At 44.7% G+C, this 17,457-nt stretch overlaps 1 protein-coding gene across 4 annotated transcripts in view; it reads right to left on the reverse strand.

The window, feature by feature from the left end:
- The window catches only part of LOC110521873 (potassium voltage-gated channel subfamily C member 1-like), a 148,966-nt gene that overhangs the window by 41,097 nt on the left and 90,412 nt on the right, over positions 1-17,457 (reverse strand). For 3 of the 4 annotated variants that reach the window (XM_036968949.1, XM_036968948.1, XM_036968947.1), the window contains exon 3: positions 2,584-2,787. In XM_036968949.1, the coding sequence (XP_036824844.1) occupies positions 2,584-2,787 (204 nt within the window). Of the gene's footprint in view, positions 1-255; positions 454-2,583; positions 2,788-17,457 lie in introns of those variants that run through there. The other variant, XM_036968950.1, reaches the window with a different exon arrangement.

Below are 17,457 nucleotides of genomic sequence, written 5' to 3' on the forward strand. Positions count from 1 at the left end.
CGAACACACATACATTTACCCTCCCACCCTACACTTAGCACCATAATATACCATGAAAATGCTGAACCAAACCTTAAAGCTTTAAAGGAAGAAGCAATTAACTGTCATGCATTCTTAAACATACAACCTTTTAAGAGTGTGTGTGTGTGTGTGTGTGGGGGGGGGGGGGGGGGGGGGTTACTTCATGTTACTTCATGTGTGTGTGTACTTTGCTGTGGTATGTGTGTGCGGATGTGTGGGCATGCACACGCTTGCCATGTTACTGTGTTACTGTGTGTTTGCTCATTGTGCTTTCAACCAAACTTCTGTATGTGTCTTTTGTGTTACCTCTGATTCGCTATGGTTTGATCCAGGAGGAGGCTGACTTTGCATTGAGGTCCTGCTGTAGCAGAGGCCCCTCCGGCTTGAACCACTCCTCTCCTGGAGGGGATGCCGGGCTGGCCGCTGCAGCGTCTGGTGTTTGTTGTGAGGGGAGTGTTGGAGTGGGGTTTGTAGAGGAGTGTATTTGGGATCGGGGACGTCGGGGGCAGGCCGGGCGGGGGGTTCGTTTTAGGTTGCGGTTCAAAATGGCAGGTGGAAGGGGTTGAATTGTTGGAGGTAGAACCATGGGGATGTCAGGTGAAAGAAGAAGCAGGTGAGTGGTACAAGGTAAATAAAAAAGATGTCCAGTGAGAAAGCATGGAGAAATGGAGGGCAGGGGGAGAGGAGGGGAGAGGAGGATGAATGGATGGGTGGAGCGATAGCAAGCAGACAGGGTGTGGAGAGGAGAGAGAGAGACAAAGAGGAAGAAAGCATGACCAATAAATGAGAGCCAGAATGAGAGCCACAATACAGATAGATAGATAGATGATAGATACAGATAAATACTACATGACCAAAAGTATGTGGACACCTACTCTTCGAACATATAATACCAACATTTATGGGCATTAATATGGAGTTGGTCCCCCATTTTCTGCTATGACAGCCTCCACTCTTCTGGGAAGGCTTTCCACCAGATGTTGGAACATTGTTGTGGGGACTTGCTTCCATTCAGCCACAGCGAGGTCGAGTACTGATGCTGAGCAACTAGGCCTGGCTCGCAGCCTGCGTTCCAATTCATCCAAAAGGTGTTCGATGGGGTTGAGGTCAGGGCTCTGTGCAGGTCAGTCAAGTTCTTCCACACTGATCTCGACAAACCATTTCTGTATGGACCTCACATTGTGCACAGGGGCATTGTCATGCAGAAACAGGAAATGGCAAGAAATTTGACTAACTGACTTGTTGGAAAGATGGCATCCTATGACTGTGCCACATTGAAAGTAACTGAGCTCTTCATTAAGAACAGTCTAATGCCAATGTTTGTCTATGGCGATTGCATGGCTGTGTGCTCGATTTTATACACCTGTCAGCAATGTGTGTGACTTATTAAATAGGCAAATCCACTCATTTGAACGGGTGTCCACATACTTTTGTATATATAGTGTAGATAGATAGATAGGATAGATAGCATGACTACAGGCAGTAGAAGACAGATTGACAGCCAGATGCAGTGTGATAGCTATTCAGTCAGCGATCGTTCCGTACAGATCTCATTTTAGAACAGGCTGTGAAAATGTGCATTAAAGCTGAAGAAAAAGCAGAGCTAAACCGGTGGGTTGAAATAGAGTACCTGTAAGTGCATGTATGTCGAAAAACAATATAATTAATAATAATAATAAATGCCATTTAGCAGATGTTTTTATCCAAAGTGACATAATGTGTGCATTCATTTTACGTATAGGTGGTTGAACCCACTATACAGGCATTGCAAGCACCATGCTCAACCAACTGAGCTACAATGGAGCACTATTGATATGTACTGATATGTACTGATATGTACCAAACTCAGGCAATAATACCTATATGATATTTTACAACTCCAGTGTCCAGAACGGCATTAGAAAGCACCACATCACATTTACATATACAGTAGTGGACGTGGGGTGCCAATGTAATTGAATACAGCATGTGGGAACTGGTCCAACAAAATATCAATCCATTGATATTTCACTTATGCCATAATGTGTCATAACCCAGTTCATATAGGAATGTCTGGAGCGTGAGACAGCTCAAAACAGCCTGTGGATATTGTGGGCGGGGTCTGTGACTGTCAGTCAAAATCATTGGTTATGAGAAATATGAGAAGGGGGAGGGGTCAGGAGAGAGGTGGTAGGGCAATACCTAGTGTTTCCGTAGTGTGTGTGTGTGTGTGTGTGTGTGTGTTTATGTATGTGTGAATTGGAAGTCAAATAATTCCAAGAGATGCACTTGATTACATTTGCCTGGTACGATGGAACCAATGGAATAGTTCCAAAAGCAAACAAAAAGCTGAATCAAACGCACCTCAAATACTGTTAATAAGTTTAATGAAAGTATTTGACCTAAGGTACTTGAACCAGCTCTGAAGTGTATAGTTCTGTACGTGTTTGTGTGTGTGTGTATGGGAGTGTCATGAGCACACAGTGAGTGTTGAGCTGCTGAGTGTCGAGCTACTGAACCCTTGGGTATGGCGGAGCGCAGCCCCTGACTCTGACCCCGGCCCTGACCCTGTCCTGGGCATACCTTTCCTCACGTTGCCGTCTGTAGCACGGAACTCTCCGGTACTGAGGAGGAAGCAGGCGCGGTCATGGGGATAGCGCTCACGGCTCCCGCCGGTGCCCAGACCCCCAGCAGCAGGACTCCTCTCCTCCCCAAGCACCATGTCTATGGTGGGGCAGTCTTCATTAGCCAGGGCTGCATTGGCCGCATCGCCATTCTGCTTGGAATCTGGAGGGGAGAGGAGGAGGGGGAAGAAGAGGGGGGGAGAGAGGGGAAGGAGGAGAAAGATAGGGGGGCGATGGGTCAGAGGGAGGGGGGAGACAAGGAGCCATGTAAGAAAAGGTAAGGAGGGTCGACAGAGAAGGGTGAGGAGGTGGGAGAGGGAAGAAAGGGTAGGGAGGGACAGAGGGAGAAATTAGTAGGAAAGAAGAAAGATAAGGTGATTGGGTGAGGTGTAAGGAATGGGGGAAGGAGAAGGGTGGGAGAGAGATAAAGGGAGAGGTAAATGGATGGAGAGGCGAAAGAGAGAAAATATGTGGAAGGCAGGAGAGATAAAGTGAAGAGGAGGTAGAAAGAGGAGAAGGGGAGGAGGAAGAATGTGTAAGAAGAGGGGGATAAATGGAGAGGAGAGAAGGCAGAGAAATAAATAAGTAGTAGGAAAAGGGGGGGTGGGGAAAGGTATGACAACAAGATCAATTAGGTTTAAGGTGAGATAATAAGAACAAGGAAGTAGAGAAAGACAGGAACGAAGAAGGAGACATAGAGGAGGGTGATGTGTGAGAACGAGAGAGGGGTAGGAAGATAGAGGGTTAAATTAATATAAGACGAGATGAGATTGTTAAAAGTGAGAGTGCGGGTTGTACATGGTGAAGACGGTGAGGCGAGAAAAAGGAAAGGAGGCAAAGAGGGGGGAGAAGAACATCAGTGTCCTGTGATAGCCCTGCTCATCATGTGACCAAAACACTGCAGTGGAGGAGAGGAGGCAGGAGCCCAGCGTCTCCAGGTCCACACACACACAAGCACACACTGAGTTGAGCATCATTACATTAACACACACATTACAAAACAGAGAGTGAGGGAGAGTGAGCGAAAGAGAGAAGGGGGAGGGGGAGAAAGAGAAGGGGAACTGAGAGATACAACAGAGTGTAGATACTCACATATATGCGCACTCGTACAAACACACATACACACTCGCGGTGAGATGCTGCGGGGTAACTTGTGCTTATAGCTTCCGACACAGCTGTCAAATCTAATTAGACTTGAGTTACTGCTCAACAATTTACAGAAATAACCCAGCGGGCCAAATCTTACAATGACACAGAGACAGCGAGAGAGAGAAATTCAGTAAATAGCATATTACAGAGAGAGGGAAAGTGGTGAGAGAGGGAGAGAGGTGTGTGTGTGTATTTGTGAGTATGTGTACAGTATATGTCATTGAGCGAGTGTGTGTGTGTGAGCATGTGTGTGTAATATTAATGTGTAAACATACTGAATTGTAATTGGATGCATTTTACCACCGTACTGCCGTATGATTGGTTAATAGGAATTCGCCCCTTTATTTAAATTTTCGCCTTGAAAACTGTCTGAAGCAAGGATATGCATATTTTTGGTACCATTTGAAATGTGTGGAAATTTGAAAGGAATGTAGGGTAATATAACACAATAGATCAGGTAAAAGATAATACAAAGAAAAAAACAACCGTTCTTTGGTATTTATTTTGGTACAATCATTGTTGAAATGCAAGAGAAAGGACATAATGTATTATTCCAGCCCAGGTGTAATTCAGATTTTGGCCACTAGATGGAAGCAATGTATGTGCAAAGTGTATGACTGATCCACTGAACCATTGCATTTCTGTTCAAAATGTTGTATCAAGACTGCCCAAATGTGCCTAATTTGTTTATTAATAACTTTCCATGTTCTGAACTGTGCACTCTCAAGCAATAGCATGGTATTCTTTCACTGTAAAGTGGACAGTGCAGTTAGATTAACAAGAATTCAAAGCTTTCTGCCAATTTCAGATATGTCTATGTCCTGGGAAATATTCTTGTTACTTACAACCTCATGCTAGTCGCATTAGGTCCAGCCGAGGACCCACCAATCCTGAAGAAGTTTTAAGACCACCCAGGTGGTGAGGTCATGGTCAGTTGATCATGGTATGAGACATGTGAACATACCATTTATAGCTAGCTAATGAAGAGCTACGTTAAGAAATATCCTGTATTTTATTATTTTGTGTGCAAAACAAGACATGGTGTCAGAGTAAAAGGACTAAAATATGGATTTTGCTGGAGTTCCTTCACCTCGAATGGACTGGGAGTCTACAAACTTACCCGATGCTTGGAGTAAGTTCAAACAGCATGTGGAGCTAATGTTCGCGGGTCCTCTGAGGGAAAGAGAAGAGGAAAAGTTCAGCTACCTGCTCCTCTGTATCGGTGAAAAAGGGAGAGATATTTACAACATGGACACTTACCGAGGCTGAATCAAAGGTACTGAAAACATACTACGATCGTTTTGAAGCATATGTTGTGCCGAAGACCAATATGATTTTCGCTAGGTACAAATTCCATGAGAAAGTTTAGGGAGTTAGCGAATCTTCTGAACAGTTTGTGACTGAGCTGCGTCTGCTTATGAAAGGCTGTGATTATGCAAACTGCGAGTAAGATTACTCACCGTCAATGAGAGAGAAACTTTTGAATATTGGGTCTGAGCTAACGCCTGACATAGCCAGATCTCACGAGCTAGCACTGGCTCAGATGAAAACCGTTTCGCGCGGCAGCACGAGCGCATCACGTGAACAAGCAGTGCACGCAGACATCAAAGCACACCTCCGGAGCACAGAGAGCGCGCCTCAGAACGTAGAGAGACATAACTCCAAAAACAGAGCAACACAGACTCAAAACGCCCCAAAACATGTGGATGCTGTGGATACAAAGTGCATGGCCAACAGGGAAATTGCCCAGCTAAAGGCAAACAGTGTACAAAATGTGGAAAATGGAGTCACTTTGCAAACGTGTGCTGAGCTTACCGTGGAAAAAAAAGTACACACAGTGAGTGAAGAGAATTGTTATATAAATATTCATACACATAGCTCATATAAACAAAGACATTCCGTCGCAAGAACACATACACCAAGCCACAAGACTGACCCCCTCTATTGGTCGGATGCTCAGGATAAGGCTCTGCTGTGCACCAATGGGGCTTCTGCTCTGGCTAGAGCAAGGCCCGCCTCCAACCCTCCGACCAGTCAAGAAGACCGAAACGACAAGACTCCACCTACTTTATTCTATGTATAAAAATGAATGTAACCGTTGTATAAGGCCTCTTTTTCACCTGACTCCTTGCCGAGTTATGTGAACTAGGTCCGTGCACGTAAAACTGCGGGACAAGATATCTTTGACTCATTAAAACTGTCTTTTGTTACAACTGAAATCCACTCTGTCCAGCGTCCGTGATTGGGTCTCAACTCTCCAGTATTGAAACACTAACAGAACTTGGTAGCGTAGGATGGTTATTCTTGAATTCGATCTATGATAAGTTAGTGTGAGAGGACGAGACTGATCACGGCTAAAAAATCAGACGGAAGAGTGACTTCCCCAGCCATTCATCTTGCCTCAGGAAATCTGATCGGAGCGCTCTATATAAGGTGAGCAGAGCCTGTTATATCGAAATCTGCATATTGTATTATAGCCTAAACCAATGTATGAATCGGTGCCCAATTTTTTTTACATAAGAACCTAAGACATTGATTAAAGATATCTTGTTTTGTAGAGAAAAAAAAAGAAGAAAAAAAGAAAAATATTCTTATTAATTGGCCTATACTCAGCTATTTTAATAGGAATGTGTGAATTGTGATTGACCAATGTGTTAAATTCCTCCAGGGACCCTATTTGTTCTGAAATCTGCATAGAAAACTGTCCTAATTATATATGTATTGGGTTGTGTATAGAGGTGACGTTAAATAGTGGCTGTGTTTTAACACGTAAAGGACACAATTATGGATGTTGGAAATTCAATGAGAATTTCATACGAATGAATGAATGATAGATGAACCGAATCTGCAAGTAAAAATGTCCTATTTTGATACGTTCTGTACTATTGAATAAGGTCTTGTGGAGGTGTGGTTATAGTTGAATGATAGATGAACCGAATCTGCAAGTAAAAATGTCCTATTTTGATACGTTCTGTACTATCGAATAAGGTCTTGTGGAGGTGTGGTTATAGTTGAATGATAGATGAACCGAATCTGCAAGTAAAAATGTCCTATTTTGATACGTTCTGTACTATCGAATAAGGTCTTGTGGAGGTGTGGTTATAGTTGAATGATAGATGAACCGAATCTGCAAGTAAAAATGTCCTATTTTGATACGTTCTGTACTATCGAATGAGGTCTTGTGGAGGTGTGGTTATAGTTGAATGATAGATGAACCGAATCTGCAAGTAAAATCTCCTGTTGATACATATAATATCGAATAGGTCTTGTGGAGGTGTGGTTGGATTGAATGAATCTGCATGAAAAATGCCCTATTAAAAAAGCTGTGTATTATTTAATAGGTTATGTAAGAGGTGTAGTCGAGTAGATACAGGATATGTAAGTTTGGCGTTCCACAAGACAGAGATCGGGAATGAGGTGGCTATTGCACATCAAACAAAACATATGAACCAAAGTTGACGTTCCATGATTCTGAGACCGGGGAAATTAAATTGAAAGAAACGCTTGTCGCGGAGTAAACCGCTAGGTTGGGATACGTAACTGGGCTATTAGGCACACGTGCTGATAGACAAAGCTACCTTAGTATCGAATGGCCGTGCAACTTTGATTGACAGCAGCCGGGCTGGAATACTGATTTTCGCTTTTTTTCATTCCTGTTGATATTGCCTAAAGTTTAAAATTATTCTGACAATTGCTATAGAATCGCTGGAATTTACTGATATAAGTTCATAAAGGAACTTACTGAATTGTTTCTAGAAAGTATTTAAATAAGCCGCCGAGCTTAGTACAGACTTTGTTTGACAGACGCTAAAAGCTACACACTGATTTTTGGGTTTTTCTATTCTATCCATATTTCCTAAAGATATAGAATTATTCTGACAATTGCTATAGAATCGCTCAAATTTACTGATATAAGTTCATAAAGGAAGTTACTGAATTGTTTACAGAAAGTATTTAAATAATTCACTGAACAACTCTTAGTTGTCTAGAAATTCTATCTATATTTCCTACAGAGCTAGAATTACTCTGAAAATTGTTATAGAACCGCATATATTCACTGATATATTGTTCCAAAAGGAAATCGCCAAATCATTTCTAGAAAATACCTAAACGAATCGCTGAACAAATTCAAATAAAATACCGGAGAAACACACACGTGGCGGGCGTCACATACTGATAACCCCCTTTGTATGCGAGGGTGGGGGTGGAAGAGATAAGCCATAGCCAGTACAGCAGTACATCCCTGGTCTCGACCAGGGACGGGCTAAGCATACAACGATAGAAATAAACACCACATAGTAAGGATTGAATATACCTAAATAACGCATTATACACATTATCAGACGAACTAGATAAAATGTCTGCAGCCACCACGCCCAAACTAAAATTCAATGAATATTTAGATCAGAGTATGATTGATAGAGCGGGAGGTAAAGAACAGTATGGGAAAGTGGAGAAAGTGTGGAAAGGATTACGGATAAAATGGACACAAGCAGGTTATGTTAGCGGAGGACCCCCTACAGGGGGGAAACTCCAAGATATGCAGACAGAATTAGAGGACGCAGTAGAGCATGCAAAAGCGAGTGAGGCGGAGAGAAACAAGATACACAGGTTCAAAAAAGTAGGTACGAGAGAGAGAGAGAGCGGAGGTGGAGCTCTACAGGGCCATACAGGAGAGTAGGAGGGTGCTACCCAAAAACACACCAGACATGATGTGCGTGGCTATTGTGGCGTCGGGGGATGTTAAAGCTCCGCCTGAGAACTTGCCCACGGCTCCCCCTGTGGCCGTTTCTCCTTCACTATATCCACAATTGACAATGGAGGCAGTTCAGCCCCCGCCATACTCAAAGGGACAAAATCACCGGAGCCCGTCACACAACCCATTCCTGCCCAGGGCACCTCCCACAATACAGGCTCCAGTTCTGAGAATAGACCAAGGGGAGTTAAAAGGGGAAATGACACTGGGGATAACGGCTGGCCATATGGTATGTGAACAGTTCGAAACTGGGATTCCAGGAGCAGGAGACCTCCCCCAGGAACGGAGGCCGCAATGCTCCTCTGTGAACTCTCTCACCTCTGAAACCAGAGGACACCTACAAACAAGATTAGATTCAAACCACTTCTATCAGACGGATAGGGAGGACTGTCATCAGAACATGGATATCGAAAACGAAGAAGAAATTGACATGGTGCTCACCCCAGCTCCGATGGGAGCTCCAAACGTGACTAAGATGCAGGAGCTGCTGAAATCATCAATAGCTCGAGCTAAGGAACTCAGGGAGCTAATAGCTAACCAAGATAACAACAGAGAGGGAGCCTACCGTGTGGAAGGCATAATGAGAGGAACAGTAACCAAAGTTACCGAATCAATGGGGTCCGAAACACTCCGTCGGTCCTCCAGAATTGCTGATAGAAGAGAGCGAGAGCAGGAGATGGCAGGACAGTACCCCCTGCGACCGACACCAGGTGATGCACACACTGTGGAGTACCAGCCCTGGAAAATGACTGATTTAACAACACTGATGGGACAGATGCCTAGCCTACATGGAGGAGCTTCAGCGTGGCTACTTCAACTGCAGACACTTACGTCAGGCCTGCAACTCTGCCTAGGAGACATGAAAGCACTTCTAGCAAGAGCCACCGACCACGGAACCATGGAGGCCCTCATGACAGCAGCTGACCTTGGATGGCGGGCCCCAACACTGCCCATAGACCACTTCCGTACCAGATTATGGGAAGTTCTACGGAGAGCATACCCTACAGAAAGAAACCATGCCACCTTATCCTCCTTTACAATCAACCCAGATGAGCAACCTGCAGCATACCTGGACAGGGCTAAGACCACATGGAGATCGGTCCACGAAGAACCATTCGATCACACTGATACCACACTCAGCATGTGGAAGGAAATGGTGGTCAACGGGTGTCCTGGAGATGTTAAAACCAAACTCAGAGGAACGGTAGGGTTGATTGCACTTCCTCTGACCCAATTCAACACGCATGTGCACCACCATGTGACCCAGCACAACAAGGAAAGAGGGGGTGCTGAGAGCCAGGTGCAGTCCCTCCAGGTACAACTCCTGAAACTCCAATTGAAGGAAGCACAACAAGGAGAAAAACCTAAGAAACAGATGGTGGCGGAAGAAACGAAGGAGCCAGGAACCAAAACAGACATCTCCCAAATAGTGGCCCAGACTGTCTCTCAGATGATCCAACAGCAGGCAGCCTCACTCACGGCCACTAGGGGGGCCCAACCACCCCAATACCCTCCCCCACAGCAGTATATCATGCAACAACAACAGCCACAATGGGCTCAACGAGGGCCCTTCACTGGACAACCCAGAAAGGGAAACTACCAGTGTTATAACTGCGGAATTTCCGGTCACTATGCCAGAGATTGCATGAAACCACTCTCCCCGCAGCAACAGCAATGGAGAGCAAGAGGAAGTGGGGGAAACCCACCTCTGCAACATCAGCAACCAGGACCCACACCCATGCATCAGCAACAGCCAGCAAACAACCACCCAGAATCTAGCCACATGCAGCAGGAGCAGCAAGATTACAACCAACCCTCCCACTTCAACACCTGATCGCCCAGTAAGAATGATGAGGATGCCACTCCTGCCGATGACCACACTGTCTGAAGCCCAAGAAGTGTACTGGCTAAAATGCCTACCCACAGGGCCTGCCACCCCTCACATCCAGTTTAAGTTCAACCAACTGAAAGCTCAAATCTACATTCTGCACCCATATAAGACTCCCCAAGCTGAGATCCATTGCACACTCAATGCAACAGAAACTGATGACTGCCTCTACACTGCAGACTGGGACGAAGACATGATGCACCTGATCCCACCTATCAGGTGTTGTACCATTGGGTGTGGCCCAGAGGGGGTGGCAGCACCGGTCATCCTACGATCAAGGAACCTCCATGCACCCCTGGCCTGGACGGCTAAAGCATCAACAGCCATAGCACTCCTGAAAACAGATCTATCAGCGGCAGCAGCTCTGACTGCACCTGACTACAAGAACAAGTTCCATTTGGATGTTTCTGAAAGGGAAGGATTCACCTCATCCGTCCTATTCCAGAAACAAGAGGGGGAGAGAAGGGTCTTGATGTACTACTCTTCAAACTTGACCACATTGAGGTAGGACAGTCAACATGCTCCAGATACGTTGCTGCAGTAGCAAAAGCTATTGAAAAAACAGCTCACCTCGTGATGTCACCCTTCAATCAGCCATCATCCCTCAACCAGCATCGGCCAAATTAGCTGAAATCATCGGATTGACGCAGGCCCTCATCAGAGGAAAAGGAAAGACTGTGAATATCTATACAGACTCAGCCCATGCCCATGAAGCAGGCCACACTGATGGACCCAGGACTTTTATGAGAAACACATGGCCCCACACACGAAGGCAAACTAAAGACCCTCCAAAAGGCCTCGCACATCTGGTGGCACCCTCACATAAAAAATAGGACTGACTTATATTATGACGATGATTTATTTTGTGACAAATGCAATGTTTGTGACAGACACAACCCAAAGAAACCACATCGAACACCAATGGGCTCATACTTAGTACCTAATGCATGTTTTCAGGACATTAGTATAGACTACACCGACATGGGCCCCAACAATTTATCTAAAGGCAAACGCTATCTCCTAGTTATAGTAGATAGGTTCTCCAAATGGGTAGAGGCAATACTAACAAAAGGGGAGGATGCTAGGTCAGTCTTTGAGTGGCTACAAACCAAACTAATACCCAGGTATGGCATCCCAAGACAAATCAAATTTGACAAATGGCTCACATTTAACAAACACTTGAGGCAGGTGGAAGAAAGATTTGGCATAACCCACAGATTTGGATCTGTGTACAGGCCCCAATCCCAAAAACTGGTGGAACGTCAAACCAAAAGCAAAAGCTAAGATAGCTAAAGTATGTGCCTCATGGGATAATGACTGGTAGAGTCATGCATGGTCCACCAAGGGAGGGAGGTCATATGCCCGCCCTTGATGTACAACAAATTGTAATGTCTAATTATGTGAAAAAACTGACGGTTCTCTCTGCAGCACTCTCTACCCAGGTTCACAAGGTCCAGGAGGGGGAGCTGCCGGGGGACACGCCACTACTGAAGGTAAAGGTTGGTGACTGGGTGAGGGTTAAAGTCCACAAGAGAAAGTGGCTGGAACCCAAGTGGACTGGACCGTACGAAGTGAAGGAGGTTACTTCACACTCAGTCCAGGTCAAAGGTAAATCAGGCGCACCTTGGCACCACCTTACACATTGCACCCCAGCCCCAATTCCTTCTAGAACACTGACTGAAGTCAGAGCTGATTTGAGCGGCCTAAATTCGATTCCAAATGAAGACACTCCTTCCTCAGGTGATGCGGCATCAAACTCCGCCTCCCCTGAGAAGGGAACCTCGCCCAGTTAGAGGGAAATTTCTCCCTCTCTGGGTGAGGCTGGGGATATCTGGTCCCTTATTTGTGATATTCCTACTGATATTTGGAGTAACCCTAGGACTTTCACATGGTTAATTGAACAACTATTTCACCCTGCCACATCACGTACACCAACCCCTACACATGTCCCTAACTCCTTTCCTGATATCACTCCCTCCAATCACTCCCGTCCCAAACGTAGCACTACACCTACAGACCTACCATGCAAACCAGACAAGGTTAGAAGCACCACCTTATGTATACCCACGATTGCAACCGCCACCTTTCTGCTATAGTTTTAGGTGTGAAGAGGGGGATTTGTTATATAAATATTCATACACATAGCTCATATAAACAAAGACATTCCGTCGCAAGAACACATACACCCAGCCACAAGACTGACCCCCTCTATTGGTCGGATGCTCAGGATAAGGCTCTGCTGTGCACCAATGGGGCTTCTGCTCTGGCTAGAGCAAGGCCCGCCTCCAACCCTCCGACCAGTCAAGAAGACCGAAACGACAAGACTCCACCTACTTTATTCTATGTATAAAAATGAATGTAACCGTTGTATAAGGCCTCTTTTTCACCTGACTCCTTGCCGAGTTATGTGAACTAGGTCCGTGCACGTAAAACTGCGGGACAAGATATCTTTGACTCATTAAAACTGTCTTTTGTTACAACTGAAATCCACTCTGTCCAGCGTCCGTGATTGGGTCTCAACTCTCCAGTATTTAAACACTAACAGAATGTCAATTAAAGAGAAAAATACTGATGAACTGTTTATTGATTCAGTGACACAGAAAAATCGAATATCAGAGACAGAACAAGCCTTTGCTGACATTGAGATAGGAACACAAGGCACTGAGCTAAAGTCAAACTAGACATTGGTGCACAGGTAAACATTATTCCTCTGAATAAGTACAGCAGCTTGACATCTGAGAGCTACAGCTCATCAGGCGCAGACTGACTGGTTATGGTGGTGAACAGCTCCCAGTAAAAGGCACATGCACTTTCAAATGCAAATACGAGGAAAGTGACAAGATGTTGGACTTTTACATTGTTGACACTAGAGCACCTGCAGTGCTAGGTCTTAAAGCATGTTTAGACATGGACCTCATCAAGCTAGTTTTATCAGTGACAGAACCAGTAGAGACAGACTGTTTGCTGATGTTTTTACAGGAATAAGATTATTCCCCAGAGAATGTACCATTCACCTTGACCCAGACGCAACCCCTGTGGTCTACCCACCGAGAAAGATTCCCCTTGCTCTCAGCGCCCGTCTGAGGAAAGAGGTGTAGAGCATGGAGCAATCTGACATAGTCACCAAGGTTACAGAACCGACGTTAGTGGTGGTGGAGAAACCACGCACAGGCAAGCTCAGAGTATGTCTCGACCCAAGAACAAGGCTATCAAACGCCCCCATTACCCTTTACTGACGCTAGATGGAATCACACACAAGCTAGCGGGAGCACGCTACTTCAGTGTCATGGACGCCAGATCAGGCTACTGGGCTATCAAGCTCACAGAAGAGTCAACTAAGCTCACAACGTTCAACACATCATTTGGACGGTACAGGTTCCGTCGCCTGCATTTTGGGATTATCTCAGCCCAAGACAAGTTTCAGCGAAAGATCGGCAAAGTGTACAAAGGCCTAGACGGAGTTGGGGCAACTGTGGATGGCATCCTTGTCTATGGTCGAACCAAAGAGGAACAACAGAAACTTCCGTGCGATGCTGCAAAGGTCCCTCGAGAGAGGAGTCCGGCTCAACCCCGAGAAGAGCACAGTCGGCGCTACAGAGGTCAGCTATTTCGGACATCTTCTCAAAGCGAATGGAATCAAGACAGATCCATAGAAGATCTCAGCCATAAAAAAAATGGAGCCACCAAAGAACCGTGCAAAGCTGGAAACAGTGCTTGGCATGGTCAACTACTTAGCCAAGTTCGCTCCCAGCCTCTCCAATGCTAAGGCACCTCGGCGTCAGCTGCTAAAGCAGTCCAGTGAGTTTCTCTGGGACAAGCAACACGACATTGCTTTCCAGAAAGTGAAAGACTTGATCACGATTGAACCAGGGCCAATCTGCACCACATCTGCAGCTGTGATACACAAGCTGAAAGCAATTTTTTGCCAGGCATGACATTGTAGAGACTTTAATATCTGACAACGGCCCCGGTTACAAATCCAATGAGTTTTAATCCTTCACAAAAGCATGGGAGTTCACACGTCATCACAAGCCCACATTACCCTCAAAGTATTGGCCTTGCCGAAAAATCTGTGCAGATTGCTAAATCACTCATGGACAAAGCAAACGCAGACGAGAGACCCCTACCTCAGTCTCCTTGAATACCACAACACTCCAGTTGACAACCTCAACTCACCATGAGCCTAAGACTTCGCCCAGTCCTTCCCAGCACCAACCAGCAGCTGCAACCTGAGGTCGTCAGCTACAAGGAAATGCATGAAAAACGTGCACAGAGACAACAACAACAACAAAAGCGATACTATGACAGGTCAGTTGGACCACAGTCAGTTAGAATCCAGGAGCATGGCCTCTGGAAACCAGCAGTCGTCATCCAGCCAGCTGACACTGAACATTCATATCACGTCCGCACCGCAGAAGGAGCGGTGTACCGAGGCAATCGTCGTCACCTACTGAACACAAAAGAACAATACACTGACGAGGTGAACTGTTCCCCAGAAAGAGAAAGTGATGGACTAAACACACACACACACACACACAACACAACATATACCATACTTACCTGTCACTTATAACTAGCTAATAAAGAGCTGCGTTAAGAAATATCCTGTCGTACTGCATTTTATTATGTTGTACAAAAGCGTTCAAAACAAGACCGTGTGTGTTCAAACAGGCTTTATAACACGATGCCGTGGCAACACCTGGTAGTGGAGCCAGGGGGCGTCGGAACATTAAGAGGTCAAAGATTCATTAAAGTAAGAGGCTTCATGAAGATCACGCACTCTACCAACTACAAAACTGAAGTTCGAAGATCACTATACAGTTTGTCCCTCCTTACCTCTTCTTACCTTCCTCTCGCTCATGTTCAAATAGCTACATGTTAGAACAATGATATTCTGGATGAATCTGTAAATATCGGTTGTAATTTGCCTGTTTATACCTGCATTAGGATACAGCCACACACCAGTTGACAGCATATTAGAAAAAAGAAAAGGCCATATTTTATCTTCCTAGATGCTGTTGTTTTTGATGGCAGGTTTAGTACATCTGACTAACTATTGTGTGGAGGCAACATGGAGACCAGATGCACTCGGGGAGGTAGCTCTGCTCTTCTCAGCAGCATAGACTGTTGGGACATTTCAAAACAATACAAAAGCAACATGTCAGGCTACATTTTTCATTGTAAATATGCTATTGGTACTGACCCTGGAACTGACCCTGTATATAGCTTACTTACTTTCTCGTTCTAATTTCTATTAGTTCATTTTCAGCTGTTGTCGAACACACATGGGTGTGAAAAGACTATTCCCTTCCTCAATAGTGTGCAGATAATTCTACTAGGGAATGACATCCGGCATTTAATGTACAATTGATTTTTGAAATTTCACATAGTATAAAACTAGGGATGCACTGATATTACATTTTTGGCCGATACCCGATGTGCTCCTTGCCAAAGAAAAACGATGCCAATAACTGATATTTTAAATTTTAGCTGCCTTTTAATCATTCTAGTAGTTAAATAGTTGAAACACACACACACACACCACACTGACCAAAAAGTTATTTTGTTGGCCTTCACGTATGTCCCCATTACCAGTAAAACATAATCAAAACCTATTTCTTTCACTTACTTGCTGTGCTGTTTCGTTGTTCCTTTGTTCAGTCTCAACCAGGATTTCATCATACATCATACAGTGAAGTTTCAGCTCTGTCTGTCCGTGGCCTCTCTTCCTCGTGGCGAACTGTCACTGTGTCCGTTTCCAACTTGTCCCGCTGTGTCTGTAACATTTCACGTAAACCCTGTTTCTTGTCTGCATCAAAGTAGCGGTCCTTGTACCTAGCATCGAGCATGGTGGCGACACAGTAGAGGCTAAGAGAGAATGTCACAGAATCGCTTGTTCACGGCCTCTAGTAGAATACTTTTCCAAGTTAATTCAACGGTCTGTGTTGGCATTTTTGTTGAGCAGGCGTTTCAATGCCATGACAAGTTATCACGTCTGCTGCAAATGCAGTTTAACTTATTTCTAGCAAGTAGCAAGTAGCTCATGAATGTAAGTTTCAACAATAGTGTGTAACTCCGGTAGGGCAACATCTGGAAAAATTGCGAATACTTGGTAGTGTGTACCGGTGCTCGACCAGTCTGCAAAAGCCAACATCATCCACGACAGAGAACGGTTGATTGTCAAGGGCAATGAATACCATTATCTTGGCGTTAATGGATTTCGCCTTTGAGTTGTCTCGCTGAAATTTTCTCACTCCTTCAAATGACTGCTTGACTTGTTGACTGCTCGATCCATACAGCAGACATTGTGCGCTAGGTTAGGAATGCTGTGTTGCACATGTAGCGCTAAATTCTTCGTGGCATCATTACATCACGTTATATACTGTAGGTATGCACGTCAGCTTTGACATTGGTTTTGCAGCGTCGGCGTTAAACTAGACATCGGGCTGATGTAGGCATAATATCAATTTTAGCTAATATTCATCAGGGCCAGCCGCTTTCTTAATATCAATAGATTTGAGTGCCTTTACAACTTCTAAAAGCTCAATCTTGGTTAAATGAAATAGATGAACCATAGGCCGGCATCCGGCAGTTTCATTCACAGCCTCATTCGAGATGTTAGGATGGAGTTCATTATCAAATAAATGCCCAGCTTTAGCAAAATGCTCATTAAACATTTCAAGCAGTTTATTCTTGTCGGTCACGTCCATTGAATTTGAGGTCAGACCAGTGGAGTTTGTGTTAGCATTCATGGATTTAATGGTTTTCCATCATTTCGTCGGGTTATTGAGGTTTGCCTTGGTAGATTCGTAATAGAAGCTAGATTTGTATTTCCGTATTAACAAGGTGCACTTATTTCTCAATGCCCTGAATAACTGCAATTCAGCCTGGGAATTACCCTTTCTAGCTTTGGCCCATTGTGTATTTTGTTTATGGATCAAATCAGATAAACGATACTTTTTGAGAGGGGTGTGTTCATCACAGATAGTATAAAACATGGAATGAAAATAGGAGAATGCCTTTTTGATGTCTGGAATAAA

Source organism: Oncorhynchus mykiss, chromosome 30 (genome assembly GCF_013265735.2).
Source record: "Oncorhynchus mykiss isolate Arlee chromosome 30, USDA_OmykA_1.1, whole genome shotgun sequence".
NCBI lineage: Eukaryota > Metazoa > Chordata > Actinopteri > Salmoniformes > Salmonidae > Oncorhynchus > Oncorhynchus mykiss.